We start from the raw sequence: 13,196 nt of genomic DNA, 5'->3' as shown, positions 1-13,196 counted from the left end.
GGAGAAGAGACTGACCCCCACCTCGCTACAACCTCCTGTCAGGTAGTTGTAGAGAGCAATAAGGTCTCTCCTCAGCCTCCTCTTCTCCAGACCAAACAACCCCAGCTCCCTCAGCCGCTCCCCCTAAAACTTGTTCTCTAGACCCTTCACCAGTTTCATTGCCCTTCTTTGGACACGCTCCAGCACCTCCATGTCCTTCTTGTAGTGAGGGGCCCAAAACTTCTGCCAGGCAGCTCTCCAGCCACTCCTCCCCAAGCCTGTAGTCTGTAGCGTTGCAACTTCAACTACTTGTCCAGGGCTAGGGAGGATGAAATGCCCCTCTGCAGACAGCAAAATTCTTACTTAATTTCTGTGGGACTTAAAATTGTCATCAGATTTCAAGTTGAATTTCACTCGCAGGGGGATAGTGGCAGAGCTAAGTAAGAAAACATACTCTGATTTCTCTGTTCTCCCATCTGCCCAGACAGACCAGGCTATCCCTGCCGTATTTCTGTTTAAGTAATTATGGAGGCCCCAGACTGTTAACCGATTTAATGAATATGCCATCTTTTTTAATTAATTTTTGGGGACATTGTTCTTGGTCAGGTGTGAGTGTGACACCAAGCCTGTTAATCAGCCAGACATGCCAAAAAACAGGTGCCAAAGGGATAACAAATAAAGGATTAAAAGCTATCCATCAATATGCCTACCTTCCTCCAGACCTCCAGTGATCCCTGCAGTCAAAATCTCTCAAAACAATAAGAGGAGGAAAAAAGGGGGAAAAAAAGGTGTTTATTTTGAGCATATTTTGTCCATGAGGGTTAAGAGATTTTTCTCTGCTACAATATCTGTGCCTTCATAAATGGTTTGGTTACTCTGCAAGATCAAAGAGCGTGGTCTGTTCATCCCTCAAGTCACCGAGGATAACGAAGGGAATTGAAGCGAAAACACCACGAGGCATTGGAAATGAGCGACGGTTTGAGTCCCAGAGCTATGTTGTTACAGTGATCATTCTGCAGCAGGTTTCAGAAATGACAAGCTGCTCATTGAATCCCAGAGAAACTGTGAGACTGAAATCTCTTAAGATATCCAGGGGCTGGAGAATAAATAAGGCAGGGCCAGCTGTTATGTATAAAATGACTACCTCCGTAGGATACCAGCACTGTGAGCCCCAAACATCTGAGAGCCCAGGAAACAAGAACGTGGTTCCCACTTCACGCATCAGTCAGACAGCCTCCTGGCTAATAAATCCTTGACAAATGCATGCCCCAGGCGTTTGGCAAATACCTGCAAAAGAGGGTTTATGAGGAGGCACAGTCCCTGCAGAATATTCTTTTGAACACAAACCCACAACACCTGGCACTGGGAACTGATAGCGCAAATGATCTGGACACGCGTTAACCTGCGCGATCGTAACTTAACCTGTGAAACCTTGGTGAGGGAGACAGATCTGTGGAAGGCTGATGGGCTAAAATGACAGCGCTCAGGCGATGTGAGAGCTCTTCCAGCCTCTGCTGGAAGTATGCACGGCTTTTCCACCGTCAGCTGAGCACTTTGGAAAGAGAGAAGCCTCTCTCCAAAGCTGACAGCAGCAAGTTTTACTCAACAGTACTAGCAGAAGTAAATGATCTAATGGTGGGTACCTGCTGGAATGCATCACGCTTGTTTATAGAGATTGTCATTATTACAGGGTAACTGCTGTGCTTTTAGTTCTTGCTAATTTTGTTTTGGCTCATCTTCTCCGATTTGCATGCAGAGCACGGGTCTCTAACGCAAACAACAATTGTGTGAGATGTACAAAAATCCTAAGTGAACAGCCTGTTTTCTGGTAACTGAGCCTGTACTCAGAAAAGTATTTCTTACAGACAGCACCATGGTATTCTTCAGCTTGCTTAAGAATTTTCTATCACCTGCTTAAGAATTTTCTTATCAAATACGGTCATTTTTGCTTCTTTTTTATAAAAGATTAGTGAAACATCACTCCTTCAAACTGAGCACTGCGTCTGAATGTCAGCGCTGTGATTTTCATGCTGAATATATTGATGGGATTCATACCACCAATCTGTGGGCATGGTTGGGCTTGGCTGCTCTTGAGGTCTTCCTAATCCTCGCCCAATCTGTGATGCTCCAATGTACTTTGGGGTAAGAAATAATGAAGAGCATAGCACAGAAACATAAAATAACCTGCCCATCTCCCACATCAGGTCTCACTTAGCCTGTATACTAAAGCTCTTATTCTCTGAAGCACAAGAAAGTGAAATCCCTTCTAAAATGAATTATTTATATCAACTCTGGGTGATCTACAGCAACTTTGTGGAGCAGGGCATACTTACACACAGGAAGGGAAGGCATGCAGTGAGCCTTGTGAAGGAAGGTGCCTGAGCAGCAAGACAGTCTGAATTTAGAACAAAATGTTCCTCATCGTTGATTGCTCCATTCCTGGGAAAGCAACTTGCAAAGTCCTGACATTTTCCCTATGCATCATCAGTACCATCATCAGGCAGCAATAATACTGTTAGCAGCGCCATTAACCTTCTACGGCCTTGGCTCAACAGCGCTCAGAGCCAGACCCAAACAGAGCACAGCTGCCCGAAGCACAACCACACCAGAACTGAGGTGCCCAAATTCGAGACCCGACCCTTGTGAAAATGCCCCTTCCCCACTGTAAAAGCCAGCACCTGCTGCTTTGCTGCTGTAGATACCCGGGCTGTCCACGTTTGTGGGACTTGACTTGCAGCGTATTGACGGGCTGCGTGGGCACTGCAGTCCTGCTGCCACTTTTTTCCTTCTGATGGGCAGCAGCTGGGGCCAGCAGCACAGCCCAGCACTCGCCAGCTGCTGAGGGTGCAGAGCGGGGACACGACAGAGGCCTGTGCCGCCTCCATTTCAGGCTGCAGAGATAGCTTTGCCTATCAGCTAGGCAACAGCAACCGGTCGGTGCCCCCGCTAAGAACAGGAGCAATGGGGAGAAGTCCCCTCTGTTTCTCCCATCTCCTGTTCCTGCTGGCAGTGGCACATCAGCTGGCTGCTGGCAGGGAGAGACAGACGTGTCCTTAAGCACAATATACATGTGCATGGGTAACTATCTGAAGAAACTGCGTAGAAGCTGCTTTTTCCGGTCTCGTATTTCCCCTCCACCGTAAACTTGGCTGAAGGTGGGCTCCTGTGCAGCCGAGAAAGGCTCAGTGCAGGCCAGGAAGAGCACAAGAGAACAAGAGAGAGAAAAGAACCTGCCCACGGCCTAGGAAGAGGGGCTGTCCTCGGAAAGGGGACAGACAGCCCGTGCTCTAACCTACGCGCCAAGGGATGCTTATGTATTTTGCATGAGAGAGCACACAGACAACGGGTATAAACAAGCTGAGTCCCTGTGTGGAGTTGACTAGTGTTTTAAAGCACCGAGACTGCACAAACAACCCCCCTGCTGGGATTTAGTTAATTTATTTAATGATGCAGAAAAGAATATAACCCCCATCTTCCCCAGGCTGTGTTGAATGTTCAAGGCTAATAGATTTTATTTTGCTTAAGGAAGCGAGTGTCACTTTCCAGAACTGAAGCGATTTTTAAGGCTCCCAATATACCTTTGTTTACCCCTTGTATTTAAAGTGTGTTAATCCAACTCTTGAAATTATATACGTTCTAATGGAAAGCAATTGCCGAGACTGGTAACTGGCTGTGAGCCATTGCTAGAGAGAACACAAGGGGCTGGGCATGATCTTTGGTCTGAACCAGCGCTACCATTCATTCGTCTGCTCTCCTGGTTGCCCACATCCAGACATAGCCCTTAAAGCAGCCCTTAAAAGTATCACTTAAAACTTTATAGTGTCTTGGCACTTCTCTGCATAAAAATCAGCCAGTAGCTTTTAAAAGACATTTTTATCTTCCTAGAAGTTAGGCAGGTGGGGTTGTCAAAAACCAAGCAACGATAGTCATGTATAGTGTTTTATTGCTACTACTAATAAATTAATCATAGAAAATTAAAATATTTAATGTATAATAATGTTGGCAAATGCCAGGTATGTCCCTTTAAACAGGAATTCAGAGTCCGTGATGTTATTTTTAGCCAACCTTGACTTAACGTTCATCAGTTATTTTTTTACTCAGTTGCAGGTTGTTGCTTAGCATGCTGCTGGTTTTGCTGTCTCCCTCCCTTCCTCTCTCTCATTTCAGATTATGCTAGATTCTCAAAGTTTTAAAACTTATCAGCTCCCTCACATTTCTTGCATTTGAAAATGAGGCTGAAAAAACGCATGGAAGCCACACTATCTGTTCTACTGCAGAGGTTGGTCGTTTCTGACTCTCATCTGTATCTGCTGTCTCTGTATTTGGCCAGAGTCGGCTTTACCTTTGAGCCTCACCCTGTGAAGGCTGTTAGTGTCTGTGTCACTTCCTTGTAAAGCGCATACTTGCAGTTGTTGGCTTTGCTTAAATTAATGCATTACACTTGAACTGCAGAGAACTCATACTGTATATTTTGTCTCCCTAATCATTATTTGGCATTATAAAAGAAAATACCATTTATACTGCAATTAAAAAAAAATAATCAGGCTACTGATTTGAGCTTCCATTAAGCATATGTCTGTGCAAGAATCAGTGCTACCATTGCTTCCAAGTTGGAGCTTTTCTTCTAACTGTGAAGAGGACCAAGGAATTATAACAATTGCAGAAAACCAGGCAAACCCAACGATTACTCATTTGGCAGCACAGCATGTTGCTGTGGATTTCATGGGTTTTTTTTATATTGCACCTGCTCATCCAAGGCGGCAATATTTATAGCGAGATTTTGAGAAGTCTATTGTTCTAATTAAGGACTGTGTTCATAACCAAACTGGTGACTGAAAAACACCGAGCAAGATGTTCGTGACATGGTCTGATGGTAGTTACCAGCCTCTGTTTCCACTTCCCTCACTGCTGATTCGTTTAACAAGCAAGGATACGGCACTGAACTCTGGAGAACTTCGAAAGGAAAAGGAGAACAAGGGACTTCACCAAAGGACAAAATATCCAAACCATTAAAAAATAGCACAATTTTGAGGAAAAGGTGAGTCTTGCATCTTTAAAAAAAAACAACAACAAACCCTTATGATGTGAATTGTAAATTAACATTCATTCTAAGTTGTTTGCACTCTATGTAGTCCACCCAAAAACCTATGCATTTTCTAAGTAGTATTTGAAGGAGCTGGAGAAAGAGTTTTAAAAAGTACGTGAGCTTTGGGCTGCTCCTTTGCAGAGAAATGCATTTTTCCCAAAAAGTATTTGTTTCCTTTAGGCTAAGATAATTTTTGTAATTAGAAGGAAAAAAATATTAGTGATCTCAAAAAGATTCCACAAAAACCAAGTACATTCTAGTCTTTTCAAGCATTTTAGTTCAGTATCCCTACTTTTTCTTGCTTAGAAGAAATGGGGGAATGAAGAATTGTGATTCTTCTGGTCATATCTCTGGTCATGTTCAACGTGAACTGAACATGCCATGGCTACTATAAAAACACTAGATCTGATTACCATTAGTATACTAATATTAGTATACATTAGTATATTCCCCCTCTCAGGAAGGAAAACAAATTTTGAAAGAGAAGCCCTCACTCTACTGAAATACAAACACAACAGAGTGTAGATCATACCCATTTCTTAGCTGTTAAAATAAATATATACCTGAGTTTCTAAAGAAAGGACTAAAAAACTGACAGTATTCTGGAATGGCAAGGTAACAGAGCCTTAAATGAGAGGTAGTAGAAACAGGACAGTCAAAAATGAGAGTAAATGTGAATGGCTTCTAAACCCCAAAAGACATAACAAATTTCTTCCTAATCCCGCATTTCATGTTTTCACAGTAATATTCTTCTAACAGATGGTTCCTTGAGCCATAATTGTCTTTCTTTGTAAGACAATTCGAGACACTTACATCAACAAAGCACTGTGTAGAGGATGTCATCCAAACTTGGTCCCCTGTGGAAAAAAAATCCAACTTTGTGGCATGTTATTAATGATTATGGGATAGAGATGCACTATTGCTAACATTTGTACTTTTCAGTGAAGATCCTGTAGTATTTACTGTTTCACCTATAAAAAAGCTGTTTCATGGAACAAAGTGATTATGTGACAAACCTATTTTTAAACAAAAGTGCAGGCACTCACACTTGTATGGTAATGCTAAATGTTCAAATACAACGAAAAATTAATAACAAAATATTTCTAGGGCCTAACATTTTCCTGTAGTAGCAAGTAAGTTCTAATATCGGTTGTTCTTCAAGACTGCATGGAGCTACTGTAGCAAAATCAATCAAAGAACAGGTAAGGGTACAAATACAGTCTTCTTGGGGTCCTTTAGGCAGAAGTGCCAAAACCTGGTGCATGTTATTTCATTCACTAAGAAGTTACGGAAAAGTTGTCATCTTTGGTCCGCTGTGATCTCTGAGTGAGGAAAGGTTTAATGCCTCAGAAGACCTCTGTTCAGCACTTCTGGAGAGCAAATTTATGCAAGGCAGTGGGTATTATGTCTGGGAAAGGACCTCCAGACAGGTCTTCAAGTTCTTTTTGTTTACAATATTTTCTTCTCAAGAAATTGTCATCTCATCTCAGAGAGACAGGCATCCTTTCAAAACAAAGAATGACTTAAATTTCCCTGACTCACTGGCAAAAAACAAAAGTGGCTGAAGTGGCAGGCTTAACTGCAAGTGAAACTAAGAAGTCACAGTTCTCCTTTGAATATTGATTCAAACCATAAGCAAGCCAAAAAGTCCAGGCAAAGCTGTAAATCAGATTCTGATCCCATCAATGTCAGAGCCACAATTCAATACTTCAGCCTGTGTAACTGATATTACAATGTGGACCGTTCTCCCTTAATGGCCAAAGAAGCGTGTTTTCCAGCAGAAATCTTCACAGCATGCCTGTGATATCGACAGGGCTTCGTAATATTACTAAGTCAAGACTGCTTTCCAAAGTATAACGTTTAAGCATTTGTTTTTTGTTGCTGTTTAAAAAGTTTTTCAGACTCTTATGGCTTCATTTGTGATCTTGGACCTGTGAAGGATAATAGATTGGCAAAGTATCACTGCAGACAGACAACTCCTCAGTTCCAGGCTTCAAGTCAGCCTGCATTGCGTCGGATTCACCCTTCAGCGCCGTGCAGTTTCTCAGCTGCAGTTCTTTGGTGAAGCAGAATTCAATCTGACCAATTGTTTGTGCTTTTTCACCCTAGAAACATGAGGGATGAGATCAGCTTGATAGGGAGAAGAAAATAAATCAATTCTTCAGATATATTGCCTTATCTATAGAATACAGTAGTGCTTATTTGTATATTTGCTGCTTGAAAAATGTGAAGGAGAGAGGTACCAGAGGCATCCACTCTGAACAGCTTATAGTACATACTTGTCTTTAAGGAGCAAGCAGAGAAGGAAACGCATTCCAACAACAGAATTCAGTAACAATTTGGGGAATCTGCCTAACTAGTAAGTCTCATTATGAAATGCTGTGACACAGATTATCTTAGCATTTACCAATTTCTGCACAGTACACAGAAGCTGTTCACCTTAATGATGAGCTCTGGCTGAACTCTGTGAATGTTGAAGGGTATGTGTGACCTGAAAGCCACCTTTCACCAACTCTTTTGTAGCAGAATGGGAATTGAGGCAAAGAAAATTCTCCAAGAAGAGAAAGAAACTTGGTTTTAGAACAGCTTTTACTGAAAAGAATACAGAAGCAAGCTGTCAAAAGTAGCAGAAATGTCGTTTTTGGACTACAGGACAGACTAGGAAGAAAAATATTGGCCACGAATAAGGCAGGCAGGCAAGGCATAGAAGCCTTTCACCTGGGGAAGATTATACAAAATGTGGAAAAAAAATGGTTTTGAAACCACTAAGCACGACAAAGATATACGTACAAGACAAAAGTAACTGTGGTAGGTTTTTTTTATTGTTGCTTTGGGTTTTTTTTTCGTTGTGGGTTTTCTTTTTTTGGTTTGGTTTTAGGTTTTTGTTGTTGGAGGGGTTGGGATTTTTTTGTTTTGTTTTGTTTTTTAAAGAAACTTAACAACACAGCAAGTGTGTACTAGGTTTTAAATATCAAAGTACCTCCATAATGCACTTCAGGCATCGACAAGGCTATCTGAAAAGAGCTATCTTTAAATAACTGGGATGTACTTTTTCCTTTCTATTACCCATTAGCTTCAGCTGTTAAGCACAGAAGACTCAAGCTGTAAATTACTTTCACAGAATTTGAGCAGTATCCCAGTTGTACTAAAAGCAATGGCAGAACTACAGTGAACAGAGCTAGAAACTGGGGTTTGTGTTAGCTCTGTATTTCTTCAACATCAAGAGGTGGGTGAGCGCGCAACCCACATTCAACTCATATTCCTTTGTTGCTTAAAGTAATTTAAAAATACATTTTAAAAATATTGTAACCTAGAATTCTTTTTCATGTGAAGAAACATCTGAGTATAAGAACCTCAGAACACTACTAAAGCAAATAAGCTGACAACACACAAGCTATTAAACTCCAACAGCAACTGTATCTTGGCAAATTTTCATAAAATTGTATTCTGTGTATGGGCAATAACTCTGCCAAGTGTTTTGTAGTAAACCACTTTTATCAAGCTGAGATATTAAGGAATCACTTATAAGAGGGAAAGCCATCTTGTGGGTTTGGTTTTTTGTTTTCTTTTTGAATAAAAGCAGAGCAACCTAGCTGAAAAAGGAAAGAAACAGCTATGCAGCCTACCCATCTAATTGTTCAGAATACTATTTTGTTCCTTCAAAGGCATTTTTGGTTTGGATATAGTGACCTGTATTTTACGTTACAGCACATTGTCTCTGTGTACCACATTCTCTACTGCATCGTGATTCACAGTACAATCGTTGGCAAGGAAAAGTAGAAAGAAATGGAAATTTTAGCCACTGTTGGTTTGAAAGGAAAGACTATAGTCATCTTGAACCACAGTGAAGATCAAAATGCCTTTTTGTACCTCTTTAGGTATGGGCTTTTGAGAACAACTTTAAAGACAAGCCTTTGAGCTGCTTTATTTCTGAAGGATTCTGTCCATTGAGTAACTTCTTCATGCAGAACACGAGCCATGCCCCACTAAGGGAACACTGCTGTTGACAGGCAGTACCCTTGTCAAGGCCAGCAGTCACTGGCTCCATTCAGCTCACTCTTGTTGGTTCTAGTAATTTGCTATATGGCAACTAAGTTTTAGCAGGAGGAGTGGAAAGTACTCAGCTACAGCAATACCTCTAGCGTGGTGGTTACAGCATTCATGCAAGAGATGCAGGTTCACGTCTTTTAAGACAAAGAGACCTTTAAAACCCAGTGCTCCCACTTTCTGGGTAAGTATACTAACAGCAAAGTTACTAGGTAAAGAATGGACACTTCATCCACTAACAATATTTCTCCATTAAGAGAAGGCTGTTGCAACAGTAACATAAGCTGAACTCAGTGGTGCCAGTACGTAAGCAATGTTTTTATGAACTCAACTCCAAGAATCGAGCAATATCTGATCTGCAAAGAGCTGCAGACACAAGGAACAGACAGATCTGAGTTGCACCATGCTGAAGATTTTTCACTCTACTTTTGCTTTTGTTTTTTTGATAAAAAGTGGTCTTTAAAAAAAAAGTTGGTTGGTTGGTTGCTTTTCTGTTTGTTTTTCAGTTTTGGGGGGTTTGGGAAGCATGTGTGCGTTTGGGTTTTTTACCTCTTCTGGAGGAAGACATTGGATCTTTGGCATTACACCATAAAATCTTGTAAGAGCTTCCTTTATGGCAGTCATCTGAAAAATTAAAAAGCTTCTATAAATTAATAAGTCACTAGCACATCTTCCATCAGCTCCCACACTTGTTAAGTTCACAAAAGCTTTTAGATAAAGCACAACCTTAAAGAACTATGCAATTAAAAAAAGATCATTTGTTCTCTAGAAATTACTTGACTCCTGCTGAAAAAAGTACATGCATATGATTTTGTTTTATAGAGGATTGCCTCTTACCTGGTAATATGAACTGCTTGGCTTTATCCCAGCTTTCAGGAGACAACTGAAACAAAGATAAAACATTTTTCCATGGTTCCTGTATGCAGACATAACTTCACAATCATTAGGTAAACAGATAAACTTAGCAAGAACTTGGCAAGCATTACAGCAATGGGGAGCAAGGGAAACTTGTCTCCCATCCTCTGCCAGGCCTAGGAAAGGTGCCCCTTTTCTGAAAGGCCACTTCAGGCCACCCAACTCGGCAGGGTCAGGAAGAACACTCTCCCCCACCTTAATCTGAGGAGCTGGGAGAGTCAAGTCTTCAGACACAGCTAGGGGAAAGGGCAATATTACTGTTATCTGCTGGACCTTCAGAATGCTCCGTTGAGTGCCAGGTAGGGCATGCAGTTTAACTGCCTCCTTTCCTCTGCCTTGAGCCATATCCCTGTGCTCCGGCCACCAGGAGGGGACGGAAACAGACTTGTGAGGCTGCTCTAGGCACCCTCATGTTCTAACGCAGGGCTTGCTGGGGTGGGAGGCGCACAGCACACTGGGAGAGGGACATGGCGCATGGATCTGGATCAATGTCAGGGCAGAAATGTTTCCTAATGAATATATTTTTGAAGAGGAAAGGTTGTTCACATAAGAGAAACAAGGTAACCCTCAAGAACCTCTAGCCTGCGTACCCCTTCCTTTAGATTCAGTCCTGAGGGAAGTCCACACTTCCAACTTGACAAGACGACTCAGGACCCAATAGGTGCCGAGTCTGTAAGTCCCAGATTGTTCTGTAAGGAGTGGGAATGTTCAGCATCTCACAGGATTTAATCCATGGGTGCTGATAATGCTCAACCCTTCCAAGGTCAGCTTCTGTACAGGGGAGATTTAGCCCACTTGACTAAAGGTCTAGCTGTCTGTCATCGTCATTTGACGCTGGATATAAAGAGGCGAATAAAATAGATGATGTTCTGTTATTCTTACAGGAGTCTGCATGATGTCCTCTTCAATAACTTCTTTTCTGGAAACAATCTTTTAATCATTAACACTACTTTTTCTCATTCAAGTATAAATGAAGTACAATAAGAACATGAGCAGTCTTTATTCTTCTCAGTAAAGAACAATTTAATTATGTCCATTTTTACAATGGAGAATATGCTCTGAGCAATTAATTTCAACATGTTTCAGTCTCTATTCTTCTTTGGTATTACACATACTGATATAGAGTCACATAATCGGTCATTGTGCCATCTGTAAAATTTTTTAGTCACACTGTCACAGCTACTTAGGCAATTGACTTATCAGATGTTATTAATTTTAACACTACATATGACATGCTCTTAAGCACTGTGTTTAGAAAAGTCTGATTAAGTTTTACAAGACACCTACAAAAATAAGAGGGGGGGATGGGAGAAAGACATATTTCCTTTGTGCATATGCAAAGTAAATGAGACTTTGTTAGGAGATTGCTTGGGCAAGACACTGACAGAACATGAACAGGATTTTTAATTTTTTTTTTTTTTTAAAGATATGTTTCTAGATATAAAAGAACTTATTTCCTCGCTGAGATACTGTCATCTTATACAAAGAGACAATTCACAGTCAACAAATCCGAGTCAAACATTCTCCCCACCCATACCAAGCACTGATCAGGAAAGGACTCTGGCCTCTTGGCATTCACCTGCAGCCAGAATGTGTACATGCAGTCTTTTGACAAGCCACAACATTCACATCAAGATTTTGTATCTGGAATGGCCAGTGCTTTGGAACCACGAGGAGGAATCAGCCCCTAGGATAAAGCCAGAGTGTCACCTCAGGGTTGTTTGAAAGGACAGCAGAGGGCTGCCTGCAGCGACTGAACACTGCCCTTCAGGACATCCTCTCTTGCTGTTACCTCTCAGCCTTTTCCCAGCATGTTCTGCACAATTTTGCCTGCAGCTTGTCCTTTCCTCTGAGCAGAGCACTGTCTTAGCCTCAGCATGACTCAGAAGTTTGGGGGTTTTTGTCACTTGATTTAGAAGTTTACAGGTACCATAGCTTTTGGCAGTGAGATATAGCCGATACAGCTTCTCAAAATTTACTGGCTCACATTGTCTAAAATGATGCTGCAAAGACTGCTGCTGGCTTACCAGACTCTGGAGTGACCAGAGACATGCTTCTCAGAGTAGACAACCCTTCCTCTGAACTCCAGTACTAAAAGTAATTTATGCTAACACTCATTTCCCCTCTGCCATCAGATTTTTACACTTTTTTTTTTAGGCTAGATTTGAAACTTTTAGAAACTTTGAAATAAGAGGCAGACCATAGAGTATTTACTTACCTGTTAAGATCAATGTGCTGGTAGAGTTCTAAGGCTTTACCAAAGTATTTCTTCTGAGAATTAAGGGCCTCAAGCGTGGCTGCACAAGTGCCATGTTTATCCCACTCATGTTTCCTATAGGAGAAAAGCAAAATGTAAGTTTTAGAAAACATTATTTGCAGATATATGTGCTGCAAAAGCTAGCCAATAAAACAAGTATCTGAAAGGCTACATGTGTGAAGTAGGACACTGCACTAAAAGAATACTGCACGTGCAAAAAGCAAAACCAAGAAAGATCACTCCCACCATTTCAATTACAGCAACATCTATATATATGGGCCTATCAGGAAAGTAAGGAAGAAGCCTAAGAAGTTCCTCATTATGGTTTGTAACATCAGACTAAGGAAAAATTCTTTCAGACAATAAATCGTGCTAGAAATATATAAATGAGTTGGCCTTAACATTGACAGCTGCAAGAGAGAGACTTTTCAAATGAATGTAAGAACAGTAGAAGATAAAGGAGAAGATGGTCTAATGGTTTGGATATTAGTATGGACCTGGGACATTCAGAATCAGTATTCCGTTTTCCTGTACATTACGTATATGAATTTGTGCAAAAGTCATTTATAGTTCAGCCCCTCACCTGTTATCCTACCAAAGGGATAACACTCTTCTCCCTGCCCCCCCCAGCCCCCAATCAGCTATCTTTTTAAGACTGGACATTGCAAGGTGAGGAGATAAGATAGATATCAATGTGGAATAAACCGTTACCTTATTCCTAAGCTGACTAAAGAGAACTTTGTGTCACAAGGGTGTGACAAAAGTTTATCAAGCCAAAAGTGCTGTTCGGGTGTTTCTGTAGATTAAGCTAGCCCAACAGTTTGGGTGTTTGGTTTTCTTTAGCTGTCTCCTTTGAATCAGCTTGAAATAATTAAATGAAGGAATTCATGAAGTAAATATGTATCATGCTCT

General features: G+C 41.2%; 1 protein-coding gene across 2 annotated transcripts in view; it reads right to left on the bottom strand.

The window, feature by feature from the left end:
• Positions 1–1,227: 1,227 nt before the first annotated feature.
• Positions 1,228–13,196, bottom strand: part of RNASET2 (ribonuclease T2) — a 31,702-nt gene continuing 19,733 nt past the window's right edge. The window contains exons 7-10 of one of the 2 annotated variants that reach the window (XM_082307586.1): positions 12,246–12,359; positions 9,950–9,995; positions 9,662–9,736; positions 1,228–7,170 (exon numbers count right to left, since the gene is read on the bottom strand). In XM_082307586.1, the coding sequence (XP_082163712.1) occupies positions 6,979–7,170; positions 9,662–9,736; positions 9,950–9,995; positions 12,246–12,359 (427 nt within the window). In that variant the 3' untranslated portion in view covers positions 1,228–6,978. The remainder of the gene's footprint in view (positions 7,171–9,661; positions 9,737–9,949; positions 9,996–12,245; positions 12,360–13,196) is intronic. The other variant, XM_082307585.1, reaches the window with a different exon arrangement.

Source organism: Platalea leucorodia (assembly GCF_965183815.1).
Source record: "Platalea leucorodia genome assembly, chromosome: 3".
Lineage (NCBI taxonomy): Eukaryota > Metazoa > Chordata > Aves > Pelecaniformes > Threskiornithidae > Platalea > Platalea leucorodia.
Note: the sequence above shows the minus strand (reverse complement) of the source record. Positions and strands in the feature narration are given on the sequence as shown.